We start from the raw sequence: 14954 nt of genomic DNA, 5'->3' as shown, positions 1-14954 counted from the left end.
ATACATTTCTTACGTTAAATTTGCTATAATTCTTCCGCGCCTCTTTTAAAATATTTTTTGTAAGGATATACGTTACAAGCAGCAAACTTTCTCTTCTCGCGGTACCATTCAATTAGGGAGCTCTCTAATATCTTGTAGCTCAGTGGAAAGCAAAAATATACATTTGAACTCGTTTTCTATTTCAATAAAAATTAGTTTACCTTTTTAAAATTTTTGACATTTGTTTCAATTGATTCCAAGAAGTTGTTTCGGTACTAGTATGCTTTCCATTGAACTAGTGCAGTAGCAATGTATAACTAGTTTCAAAGAATTTGTTCCTTGAAAACTATTTAGAAGTATTTAAGAACCACAACAGTATTCTATAGAACGAGTTTCAGAAGTAATGGCGACACTATTGGTTCTAAGGCTGTTGTTTAAGAATCTGAAGTGGTTCTGTTTTCACTCGTTTTAGAATTAGTAGTTTTTAGAACAAGTTCTGAAATTTTTCGTGGGATGGCACATTTCTCACGAAATGTAATGCTAAAAGTGTCCGTTTGCATTTAATGACGCATAAAATATGGAAAATGTTAAAAAAAATTACATTTCTAGTGGATTGTAAATTCACTAGTGGTGGTTCTTAGTGGCTGTTGATATCGCCGTTGAGGAACTAGTTCGTCTACTTATTTATTTACTTACTTACTTACTTACTTACTTACTTACTTACTTACTTACTTACTTACTTACTTTCTTACTTACTTACTTACTTACTTACTTACTTACTTACTTACTTACTTACTTACTTACTTACTTACTTACTTACTTACTTACTTACTTACTTACTTACTTACTTACTTACTTACTTACTTACTTACTTACTTACTTACTTACTTACTTACTTACTTACTTACTTACTTACTTACTTACTTACTTACTTACTTACTTACTTACTTACTTACTTACTTACTTACTTACTTACTTACTTACTTACTTACTTACTTACTTACTTACTTACTTACTTACTTATTTATTTATTTATTTACTTACTTAATACTTTTCTTTTAACAAGGAAGTTTCCCTAACTCTGCAATTCTGTATCAATTTAACAGATTCTCAATATCAGCGACATAAGGCGTTATTAAATTAATAAAAAAACTTCTCTTTTTTTTTAAAGTAAATAAATAAAAAACATATACAATTATTTTTACTGCACTTATTTTAAATTTTATTTACCTTTAGCTATTATCGCTCTTTCACAACAACAAATACAAAATATCAATAAAAATATACTCGAGACTTCGCAACCAATACATTGATATCAAAGATTATAAAGAGGTTTTGTTGACACTTCTACACCGTTCTCCACTACCAACCCTTTTAAAAACACAAAATAACTCTCGCGCCTACATTTGCAAAAAAAAATAAAAACAACAACAACAAGGCAACAATTTAACTCATCGTCATTATTATTGTATTACAACTCTCTAACAATTTTGTTGTTGTTGTGTTTGTTTCTAATAGTTAATTCTAAAGAATTGAGTAAAACGTAATGCAACCAAAAATACTCCCATGCATAAATGCAACAACATTTACAGCAGCAACAACAACTATGCATATGACACTTGCATTAACAACAACATATTTAGTTAAGTTAACAGTACATACAACTTTTTTTTATAAACATTTAATAGAGCGGGTGGTAGAGGTGTATTTTTAATAAAATACACAGTGATTTTCATTAAAAAAAATTAAAAAAAGCCAGTTTTTGTTGTTGTTGTCTGTTTGTTTTTCTAATAAAAAATTAATATTTATAACAATTAATTGTAAATTATTAATGTAGGCACTGGCTGTCTAACTGAACTGGACTTTAACTACATAAATAAATGAATAAAATCATGTAAATATTGTTTGAGGGAGGAGACTTTAATCCACTCCACTTGACTTGGTCAATTTGTTGTTGATTTAAAGGAAATTGTGAAAATATTTGCATGTTTCTTTTGTAAAATATTTATTTTCTAACTGTCAAGTGCAAGAAAATAAATTTCTACTTTAGTTTGATTTGTTGACACACAAAGTTGCGTTAAACAAAAAAACAATTTGCGAAACAAATCTTCCTGTCAATTTATGCTGTCATAGACGCCATTACTACTTGACTTTAGAGAGAGAGAGACTTCGTTTTGTTACAGTTTTCAGTTCAGTTCTATTTTTGCTCTAGTTTAATTATTGCTGTAGTGTGATAATTGACAACCTTGAGTTTGAATTTAAGGTTAAAATTGCATGGAATGTAAATTTTATTTTTTATAGTTTTATATTTTATTATTATTATTCTAAATTTAATCGTTCGGGAAATGTTTATAAATAGAAATAGTCATACAATTTATAAATAAATATTGTAAATTAAGAAAAGTTTTGCAAGGATTGAGTCATAATTTTATTGCAATATTCTATTTTCTATTACTGAACGGAAATATTGGAAATTTTAAAACAAAATGTAAATTCCTTGATGATTCTAGAAAATAACCACAACTTTTAATGATGTATTTACTGTTCAGAAGTATAATTTTTCTAAAGAAAAATTACTCATATTTCATAAGTATTATACTTTTTCTAAAGAAAAACGATCAAAATACTACAATCTACTTATCATAAAAACTATAAATAGAAAAAAACTTCTTTACTTAAGCTTTTCTATTTAAAAAAACAGTTTACTCCAATTTTCTACAGAAAAAATTGTTATGCTCCAACTTTTCTGTATACAAAACTGTAATAATTCAATTTTTGTATAGAAAACGCTTATACTCTAATTTCTATATAGATACTATATACTATATATGGAATACTTATACTATTCTATAGAAAATACTTCTACTTTTCTATAGAAAATCCAACTTTAGTACAATCTTCTACAGTAAAAACCGTTATACTCTTATCTTTATAGATATAAAACTGTTATACTCTAATTTCTATATAGAAAAACTGTTATACTACAATTTCTATATTAAATAAAACTGTTATACTCCAATTTTCTAAAGAAAAAATATTTTACTCCAACTTTTCTATAGAAAAGCAAGTTTTAGTACAATTTTCCACAGTAAAAACTGTTATACTCTTATCTTTCTAGATATAAAACTGTTATATTCTAAATTTCTAAAGAAAAAATGTTATATTTCTACTTTTCTAGAGAAATTTGATATACTCTAAATTATTTGTATATAAAACTGTTAAACTCCGATTTTTCTGAAAAATAAAATTGTTTTACTTGAATTTTTCTATAGAAGAAAACTGTTATACTCTTATTTTTCTACAGAATTGTGCAATATTTAACTTTTTCTATAGAAAAATATTTCTACTTCTATATTTGAAAGAAAAAACTTTTTTTCTTATACTCCCTATCTTTTCTATAGAAAAATTGTTGTACTCAAATTTTCCTATAGAAAAAACTCTTAAACATATATTTTTCTACAAAAAATCTTATCGAAAACTCTTATACTTTTGTACATCAATTTACTATAGAAATAACTGTTATACTCCACGTTGCACTTTTATTTTTATGCAGAAAAACTATTTAACTACAACTTATTTACTGTTATACTCCAATTTTTCTGTAGAAAAATAAATTAATTATTGAAAAAAAACTTCTAACTATTATACTCCTATTTTTCTAAAGAAAATTTGTTATACTTTTAATTATTTATAGAAGAAACTGTTATACTCCAATTTTTCTGTAGACAAAACTGTTATGCTATCATTTCCCTTTAGAAAAAAACTGTTATACTTAAATTTTTCTACAGAAAATCTGTTATACTTATATATTTCCATAAAGAAATAGTTATATATCTATTTATTGAACAAAAAACTTATAATAAAACTATTATACTCTATTTTTCTATAGAAAAAAAAGAAAACATTTATAAAAAGTAGCAATTAGTGAATTTTTTTACTTATGTGGGACTGATGCTTAATGACTTCCGAAGAAGCGAAAATAGTTCAATTTTTTCTATGTTGAATACATATGTTTTTTGTTCTTACTTTTTTGTGAGATAAAAAAATTTGATTTTTGGCTTCTTCTTTTATTAATTTTATTAAAAATAATACAATTTCACTTTCGAACAACTTCCAAAAAAGAGCATAAAAATTACTTCTTGAGAATGACTTCAAAAGTAGTGACTTTGGAACTAAATAAAACAGACATCTCTCCTATGACAAGCCTGTGGTAAAGTCATCACTTCTTCATGTCTTTTTCAGTACTTCCATGGAGTAAATTTTAATTCTTTTTCGCTTCTTTTGAAGTTCTTTTATTGCTGGGAACTTATGTATAGAAAGAACTTTTAATTCTTGGACCAAGGGTGGTATGAGTAATATTTATTATAAATATTCTTTCACGGTTATATGTTCCAAATAAAATCTTTGAAGATTATTTTGAACTTTTTCAAGACATGAAATATATACTGACAGAATCTAGAAAAACAACTCCTCCAAAAAAAATATTCATATTTTTTCACATACAAGATTTGTTTGAAAAACCTTGACTCAATTATTCTCTTTAAAAACGATTTTAAAATAATGATTTTTTTTTTTTTTTTTTTTGTAAAACTTCCATTTTCATTACAAAAATAGACATTTTTTCCGCTCATTGATATTTTATTTGCACATTTAAATGAGCACAAAGAACAGCAACAATAATAATAACAACGAAAAGTTTCTAATATGCAAATTCAAAAAAAAAAAGAAAAAAGACTAGAAAAGTTTTGTTGTTACGCATGCGCAATTTCAATTCCCACGCAGACAAATAGACAGGCTAGCAGACACACAAACAAAAAGACAGACAGACAGATATTGCCGGTTTGTTGAACGAGTACAACATGACTAAGTGTCACAAAAACAAAAAAATAAAAAAAAATAATAATAATGGACATCATGGTCGAAAATGTAAAATATAGACAGACAGACAGACAGACAGACAGACAAAATACATGCATGATAAACATATGTAGAAAAAAAAACGTTAAAAATAACAAAAATAAATCAACCAATCAATATATTTACAACAACAACATAATAACTAACTATAGATTAATAAGTAAAGTACTTGCATTTTTTACAAGAACAATTTCATGAAATGTTAGTGTATTTGCATATGCATGTATGTATGTATGTGTTTGTATGTGGGTTTCTGTGTTGTGCTGTAATGTTTTGATTTTATTTATCATTCTTCTTTTCACGTTCATTATCTTCAATTTAATAATGACGTCACTTTTCTTTTGAACTTATTTAGTTTCAAGTTTCACAAACACAAAGTATGATGATCAGAGATGACTACATTATTCAACTGCGACGTCGCGTCGTCGCTAGTGATTCAAACATTGTTGTCGTCCGTCGTCGTCTACTGGAGGTGATACAATATTTCTTTTTTTTATTTATTTGTATTATTTTATTTATGCTGCTTGTATTTCAATTTTTCTTCTTTTTTTTTCTCTCATTTAATTTTATTAATTTTTTTGTACTTGAAAATTTAGTTGATGTTTTTGTTGTTGTATTATATAATCACGAATGCACATTTTGCCAAAAAAAAAAAAAACACAACAAATGACGACATTTCAATATGTGACCACAAAACCAATAATAAATTAAACAAAAAAAATCACAATCATGAAGGATTTTTCTATCACATGACCATCTGTTTAAAGATTTTCCATTTAGATCCTTGGAAATTTTTTGAAAATTATTTTTTTAACATTTTTTTTAAATTTTAAAACAGGAAATTTTCTTTGATTAAAAAAATCCTTTAAAAATCAAAAGAATTTGAAGGTCATTAAAACTTAGAAGAAAAAAACTGTAACTGTTATACTAGGTATAGCAAAACTGACAATTCTTCAATAAAAAACTGTTATACTACTACAAAAATTGTTATATTTAATTTTTCAATAGAAAAAACTGTAATACTAAAAGATATCTATAGATTTTTTATAGAAAAATACCAAAATTTTAATAGAAAATCTGGTATACTTAATTGTTTTAAAGAAAAAAAATTTTATACACAAACTTTTCTATAGAAAAGACTTACACACAAATTTTCTTTTAAAAATTGTTAACCTACAACTTTTCTATATAATTATTTTTACTTTTATACTCCAACACTTTTCTAGAGAAAATTTTTATTTAAAAAGCAATTATACTCTAATTTTTCTAAAAAAAATTAACTGTTATACACAGATATTGTTTTAAGAAAGCTGTTAAAGTTGTTTTTTTTTTCAATTGAAGAAGTTTCTATATAAAAAACTGTAATACACAAATTCTTCTTTAGAAAAAAACTGTTGCATTTGACCCTCTTTATTGTAAAAACATTTATATATAAATTTTCTATATAAAAACATTTTATACTACAATTTTCCTTTAAATAAACTGTTATACACCAAATTTCCTATAAAAATTGTTATATTCTAAAGCTTTTATAGAAGAAAACTGTTATACTTTAAATTATCTTTAGAAAAAAACATTTTGTCTGTAGAAATACTGTTATACTGAAATATTTGTTTCGAAAAACTTTTATAATTCAATTTTTGAATAAACTATTATACTTCATGTTTTTCAATAAAAAAATCAATTATACTGTAATTTCTTCTAAAATAAAACTGTTATACTAAAATTTTTCTTTAATAAAAACTGTTAAATATTGTTATTATTCTGAAGAATAAAACTGTTATACTTAAATTATTCTGTATAATGAAATCTGCTGCATTTCAGTTTTTCTATAGACAAACTATTATATTCGAATGTTTCTCCATTTTTTTTCCTAAAAAATCTGTTTTATTTAAATAATTCTATAGAAAATTTGTTAGAATGTAATTTTTTGTAAAAAAAAAACTGTTATACTTAAATTTTTCTGTTATAACAACGATTATACTTCATGTTTTTAAATAGAAAATCAATTATTCCTCTAAAATAAAACTATTATGCTTCAATTTTTCTTTAATAAAACTTTTAAGTTTTTCTATTAGACAAAAATGTTATATTTCAATTTTTCTATAGAATAACAAATACTGTGTTGACGAAACTGTTATACTCCATATAGAAAATCTTTTATACTTTAATTATTCTGTAGAAAATGTATTACTTACTGTAATTTTCCTGTAGAATAAAACTGTTATACTCACATTTAATATTCGTAATTTATTAGATTCTAGCTTTTCTTTAAAAGAACTATGTATAGAAATTGTACTGTGCGATCAGTATTCTACAGAAATTGTACTCTTTGATCGCTTTCGATATAGTGTAAGATCAGTATTCGGTAAGCGTTAAGGTATACATTCAGTTTTTTATACGATCTCGACTATCACGATCAGTTTCTATATGTTTTATAGTTTTCTATGTGAAATCTATTGTTTTCTTTCTGTTTTCCAATGGAATGGTAAAGTTTTCTATACGAGTTATATTGAACGATCAGTTTTCCATAGAAATTGTACTGTATTAGCGGTATTCCATAGAAATTATACTTTTCGATCAGTTTATGGTGAAAGTTCAGTAGTTCGAGTTTTTTATCGAAAAACTTATACTCTAAACCCCATTTTGTCGTTGTCAGATTTAATGCAAAAATGATTTAAACGGCAGAACATCTACGGTTTAAACTCAACCATACGTCGGGAATGATGCTTTCAACAGAGGAGATTTTCTTTTCAGACAAACAAGGCGTCTTAGAATTCAATATGGTAGAATTGATGATTCTACTACTCATTACAAAAATCGGTAGTGTCATTTAAAGGTCTATAAAACTAAGTTTTGTCGAATTTTGTTGACATAATAGATCATTTAATTATAAGCCCAAAGGCCCTATTTGAGGGGTACGGTTGTATGGTGGCTAGTCGAAATAATGAACCGATTTAACCATTTTCAATAGGCTTCGTCCTTGTGTGTCCAAAAGAACCGTGTGTTTGCCAAATTTCATCCAATTATCTTGAAAATTGCAGATTGTACCTTGCACACAAGGTTTACATGGACTGCTAGCCAGACGGACGGAGATAGCTTAATCGATTCAGAAAATGATTCTAAGCCGATTGGTATAGTTTAAGGGTATGTTACAAACATCAGCACTTCTTATAACTATTTACAACAAATTTCTGAGTTTATAACCTGAGACCTAAAAGTATTTTGTATAAATATATTAGTTTTGAAAAAAAAATGTTAATGAGTTTTGAAGTGACACTTAAATTGTTGTTAAGAAACAACTGTCTTCAACATTTGGCCATGTATATAAATAATTTCATATTCAAATAATTGGCCCAGTTAATGAAATCAACAAAAAACTCTTTTTAAGATTTATGATGTCAATTCTGTTTTATTCACTCTTTTTTATATTAAAAAAAACTCAAAAAAGCAAAACTAATTAAAATCAATTCATTTAACAACATAAATAAATATTAATTTAAAGTTATTTTCAATTTTAAATTATTTTATAGCAATTAAAAAAAAGGGGGACAACCAAAAAAAAAATGAAGATGCACCACAGCAGACAATACACTCACTCACATAAATTATTAAAAAAAAAATGTAATATTAATAAATTTTAAATAAAAAATAAATGCCATGAAATTTATTTTACTTTATGAATTTTTAAAACCATTTTTGTCAAAACTCATAATAATTTCTCTCGAATTAAGATGAGTTCAAATTCATATTCATCGATCCACCAAACAACAGACAATTAACCCACGCTTCTCCAACAGCTTTATTCTTAGAATATCGTGGTCGGTGTTGATGCACAGACTTATTGTGTCACTAGACGTTGTGTCTTTAAATATTTTATAAATTTTGTATTGTACTAAATTTGCTTAAATGTTTGCTTATAAAGATCATGCTGATCGGTAATGATCTTGTCTTGCCTTAAATGGTTTAGTTCATTCGGGGGTAGAAAGTTTTCAAAATGTTGTTCTACTTGTGTGTCTGTCTAATGTCTGTTGTTCTTAGAGATGAGTGTTATCATGATTAGAAAAACTTATAATTTATTTTGATTTAAATTGTTTTAATTATGATTTGTTTTGTTTAGTTTTTTTCTAAATCTGTTTAATAATTTTGATAACATAATTAAATATTATGAGGTAAACCATATAAATTTTATTATGAATAATTGTTTTGAATTAAAATAAAAAACTACTACTACTACGTGACGTATTAAATTCTTAAAAAAAAACATTTAAAATTAAAGCAAAATTTAGTAGATGATATCATTTTAAAATTCTTTAATTTATTATTGTCTTTCTAGTTAATTTTATAACTTTTTTTAATAAAATTTGTTTAGATTTTTTTAAATTTTTACTTCGTTTATTTTAAAGTTTCTTTGTTTTATTAAAAACTAGTTAAATATTTTAAAGAAAGTTTTCAGTTTTTATACATTTTTTAACTTACCATTTTTCTTAGCAATTCTTCATTATTTATTTTACTTAAATCGCACTCCAACTCCATGTTGTCAACCTAAAAAGAAAATTTCACAAAAAAATATATTTCAATATAAATTTTTTTTAAATTAAAATTTTTAATTGAAACCATTTAAAAAAAGTGATCTGCCCAACAGGCGTTAAACAATAATAAAGTAAAGTATTCATAAATGACTAAAGGGTGATTTATATAGAGAAATGCAATAAAAACAAGTAAGAAATTATAGTAGATCAAGGCCGACCATATAATACCCTTTACCTTTTACAAAAATAAAATGTGATTTAGTTGTCATAATAAAGCATTTAAGTTAAAGTGTACGTACTTAAGCTGCTTATTGAGGCTTTTCATAGAAGCTAGGGTCATTCGAGGACCTATTATTAAAAATTCGTGAAGATCCTCAAGTTTAGTATAGAACTTGGTTTTGCAGCTTTTTGTCGAGATATGAGTGTATTAAAATTAATTATGAACTTAAAAGCCCTATTCGGCGGATTCAGTTGTATGGGGGCTAGGTGAAAGAATGGACCGATGGAAACCATTTTCAACAGGCTTCGTCTACGGTATTATAGAAGATCATGTGGCAAATTTCATTTAATTATCTTCAAAATTGCGACCTGTAGTTTGATAAAAAGGCTTACAAGCCCTATTCGGGGATTCAGTTCTATGAAGGCTAGTAGAAATAATGGACTGATCTTAACCATTTTCAATAGGCTTCGTTTACGGTAGCATAGAAGATCATGTGCCAAATTTCATTGAATTATCATTAAAATTACGACCTGTAGTTTGATTAAAAGGTTTACAAGCCCTATTCGGGGGTTCAGTTGTATGGGGGCTATGTGAAATAATGGACCGATTTTAACCAATAGGCTTCGTCCCTGGGATAAGAGAAGGTCATGTGACAAATTTCATTGAATTATCTTCAAAATTGCGACCTGTAGTTTGATTGCAAGGTTCACATGGACGGACGAACAGACATCGACTCAGAAAATGATTCTGAGCCGATTGGTATACTTTAAGGTGGGTATAGGACCAATATTATTGTGCGTTACAAACACCAGTACAAACCCAATATACCCTCCCCACGAAAGTGGTGTAGCGTATAATTATCATTGTCCAACTTAACTTGGGGATTCAATGAAGAATGAGGGAGTGAATCACGAATAATTGCATCGTGTAAACAGGGTATTACATTTTATATTTCTCAGGCTATCTATAGGTTTAAAACGGGTCTTTCTTGCACTTAAACTAAATCAATCTATAATTCCTAAACTAAAAGACTAGACCAGGTTTAACATCTCTGAATATGTATAGAACTAGAAGAACCGCACAATCTGGTAAAATGGGAAATTGTAACACACAGCGCAGAACTTTGTCTTGTGCCGGTTATTAGACAGGTGCTAAGTTAAGTCGCAAATTCTCAGAATTTGAAAGTTTTTAATTCTATGATTAGAAAATCACATAACAACCATGGTAACCTTTAACACACAAGGTAGAGTTTGGGACTTTGTCTTGTACCGGTTATTAGAAAGGTGCCTTCGGGGTACAAGTTAAAACCCAAAATTCGAGGGAAGAGGATGTTGATTAAATCTATGATCCGTAAAAGTTAGGTGCGGTTGCTGAGATAACAGATAACTGAGCAGAGGAGTGACCGTGGTACTATGCATTGGAAATGGGTTGGTGTCAAGTGTAAGAGTACAGACCTCATCACACCCATATACCAAGAGTGAGTGTTTCTCATGAAGAAGTTTGCTGAGTTGAATGGTGATGAATGAAATGTATCTTATACAAGTGATATCTTTGAATTTTCCTTCCTAGTTAGGGAATGTTCAGGTTTTACTCTGTTCACAACAAATTTACCACAATATGTTCTCTGTGATAAGGAACCAGTCTTCGGCTTATTTGATAAATCTGCCGATTATATCTCTAGGTGCTGTTATCGACTCAACAGAGCCCATCCCATCTGTGAGGTTGTAAACGGAAGTGATTTTAAGCAATAGTTAGAGATCGGAAGTGCTTGTACATGGACTAGCAGAACATGTAAAGAAATGGACCCGGCTTTTAAGAATTACAAAGGGACACTACTGAGCTGTCTAATTAGATCACCCTGAGGTTGAAAAAGTACCGTAAAATAAGATCAAAACGGCACTTCGACTTCTCTCATATGAACTCCATAGAAGATAGATTAATATATGAAAAGGGAAACCTTATAGGAGGCATGGACCTTATATGGACTTAAAATTTGACAGAAACATTTTAGTTTCTATAAAATTTTATTTATGAAATCTTTTAGCGTTAATGCAATTTTCAATACCAAACAAACAGACAGTTGGACGGACAGACAGACCTTACTAGAGCATTTTAAAATCTAATAAATGCCCAAAATATACATACGTCATTTAAACAATTAATAATCATTTAAGTGGGTTAATTGAAACACTCTCCATAATATTAAATCATAATAACAAAACAAAATCATAAAATTATAGAGAATTATAACGTTTCTTCATCATCACCCACCTGCCATAAAATCCAAATCAAATGATAATTTATAATGATGTTTTCTTTCATTCTCAATAAAAATTAAGTCATCATAATTTGTGGTAAGATCTTTTATTAAAGGGTATTAAGCGACTAATCGTTATATACAAATAAAATTATTTAAAATATCATAAATTTTGACATTTTAATCTAAAAGATTTTATAGCCGCTGAATAAATAAATAATTTTTAAAAATTATTTATATTTTTGGTAAATTCAGATTTATGACAAAGATTGACTTACAAGTTGATTGTACGCACGTTTACATGGGCTTGATCATTTAATGAAGGACATTGTTAAATAAAATTTATCACCAGATCCAAAATGTATAAAAAAATACAAGACGAATATAGCGTTTGTTATACAACACGCATTTAAACTTTGATTTGTCTATCTAAAATTGAAACTTTTATTTTTTTGCAGTTGTAAATGTCTCTGCTGCCTTGTTAGATGTCTGTATGTCAGTCAGTCAGTCTATTCGTTAGCTGTCTACATATTCATTCATTCGTTTATACTTCTAGCTCAATTTACGATCATTATGGTCATATGCCAAGTATATTGGGGGGATTTGAAGAATATTTCCTATTATGGCGTCTCTGAGAAAACTTGTTACTTTAACTTTTTTTGTTTATTTTTTTTAATATTATTAGTTTTTTGTTAATTTAGTTTTTCATACTTTGATTACAGCTCTGTGATTCTAATATTTATTTTTATAAAAATATAAAAAAACTCACAGAGTGCAAGTTTCAATTACATCATCCATCATATAAGTTGCAGGCTTTTCTTGGCAATATTATAAATGTATCGTTAAAATTTTGTATTATAGTTTTTTGTTTGTTTTGTAAATAGTTCAATTATAAATTTAATTTACTTTTTAATTATTATAAATTTGTATGTACTTTACTGCAGCGATTGTCACAATTTTTAACTCCCTGGTTGCTGTCAACAATCTGCTGGATTCATAAGTTATTTTTGAAATTTTAAAAACATTTCTATTACCTTGATGTCTTTCTATCAATCAATCTATCTATCTGTCTATCTATCTATCTATCTATCTATCTATCTATCTATCTATCTATCTATCTATCTATTTATCTATCTATCTATCTATCTATCTATCTATCTATCTCTATCTATCTATCTATCTGTCTATCTATCTATCTATCTATCTATCTATCTATCTATCTATCTATCTATCTATCTCTATCTATCTATCTATCTATCTATCTATCTATCTATCTATCTATCTATCTATATATCTATCAATCTATCTATCTATCTATCAATCTATTTATCTATCTATCTATCTATCTATCTATCTATCTATCTATCTATCTATCTATCTATCTATCTATCTATCTATCTATCTATCTATCTATCTATCTATCTATCTATCTATCTATCTATCTATCTATCTATATTATCTATCTATCTATCTATTCTCATATTCTATCTATCTATCTATCTATCTATCTATCTATCTATCTATCTATCTATCTATCTATCTATCTATCTATCTATCTATCTATCTATCTATCTATCTATCTATCTATCTATCTATCTATCTATCTATCTATCTATCTATCTATCTATCTATCTATCTATCTATCTATCTATCTATCTATCTATCTATCTATCTATCTATCTATCTATCTATCTATCTATCTATCTATCTATCTATCTATCTATCTATCTATCTATCTATCTATCTATCTATCTATCTATCTATCTATCTATCTATCTATCTATCTATCTATCTATCTATCTATCTATCTATCTATCTATCTATCTATCTATCTATCTATCTATCTATCTATCTATCTATCTATCTATATATCTATCTATCTATCGATCTATCTATCTGTCTATCTATCTATCTATCTATCTATCTATCTATCTATCTATCTATCTGTCTATGTATCTAACTATCTATATATCTATCTATCTATCTATCTATCTATCTATCTATCCATAATACCACATAATGCAGTGTTAGTTTGGTCTAGAAACCCTAATGTATTTTTGCTGTAGGTGTTGGAAAGTTTTCCGTTTTCAGAATTTTATTATTTATATTCGAAATGCAATTAAAATTGTTATTTAAAGATTATTATTTATTGCTTTAAAGTTAAAGAATTAAAATCATAAATCAAATTTAAATTTATGAACAAAATCTTAAAGTAAATTAATGTTTTGTGTATAATTTTTAAAGTTTGTTCAGAGTAGAAATGTGCTAAGTCCATTTTTATACATTTTTTGCGATTACAGGACATTGTTTAGGAATTTGAGAACTCAACGATCAACATAAAGAATTGTAGAGTAATTAAGATAAATTTGAAATCAAAGTTTTTGTCAAATCTAAAAGTTTGAGATATCATACATTTTTAAAAATAGAGCATTTCGGATATTGCTTCTTAACTTACCCTTTCTTTACTCTTAGCGAGTTGGTTCTCTGACTTCAAAACTTCTTAATTCTATAAATTAAAAAGAAAAATTAAATCATTTTAAAAATTTAACAAACATGTTTTTGAATAAATAAAAATAAATTAGTTTAATTAGTGTTCGCTCTCAGGCATTAAGTTTATTTTTCCTTGTCTAAATAAAATCTTACGAAAGTGTTAAAATATTTATAAAAAAAAACCAAACAAACTTTTCATTTTAATTGATTTTTTAACAACCATAATTAAAAAAAGTTTAACAAAGAGAAAAAATCACGGTAAGAAATTATTTTTTTTTAAATAATAACAATAACCATAGAAAAAAATGCACAAAATTAGAAAGAACCATAAATCAAAAGTTTGTGCAGGAGAAGTAAACTCAAAAAAATGAATGAAAACAACAAAACTTGGCATCATGCAAATTTGACTTATGTATGTAGTTAAATAAAATTAAATTAAGTTTGAAAAAAATGCAAAATAAATTTTATTTAAGTATTAAAAGTACCGAATGACTATTAAATTATCTAATTCATTTTGCTTTTAATAATAAACTCATTATCTACAAACTAATAAATAATT

General features: G+C 26.5%; 1 protein-coding gene across 4 annotated transcripts in view; it reads right to left on the bottom strand.

Annotated features, from left to right (window-relative positions):
* Positions 1–14954, bottom strand: part of LOC111679426 (titin) — a 77207-nt gene that overhangs the window by 58012 nt on the left and 4241 nt on the right. For all 4 annotated transcript variants that reach the window (XM_046946977.1, XM_046946975.1, XM_046946973.1 and 1 more), the window contains exons 2-3: positions 14361–14411; positions 9376–9441 (exon numbers count right to left, since the gene is read on the bottom strand). In XM_046946977.1, coding sequence (XP_046802933.1) covers positions 9376–9432 — 57 coding nt within the window. In that variant the 5' untranslated portion in view covers positions 9433–9441; positions 14361–14411. The remainder of the gene's footprint in view (positions 1–9375; positions 9442–14360; positions 14412–14954) is intronic.

Source organism: Lucilia cuprina, chromosome 3, assembly GCF_022045245.1.
Source record: "Lucilia cuprina isolate Lc7/37 chromosome 3, ASM2204524v1, whole genome shotgun sequence".
In the NCBI taxonomy this organism is placed as follows: domain Eukaryota; kingdom Metazoa; phylum Arthropoda; class Insecta; order Diptera; family Calliphoridae; genus Lucilia; species Lucilia cuprina.
The sequence above is the reverse complement of the archived record's forward strand: the minus strand, read 5'-3'. Positions and strand labels throughout refer to the sequence as shown.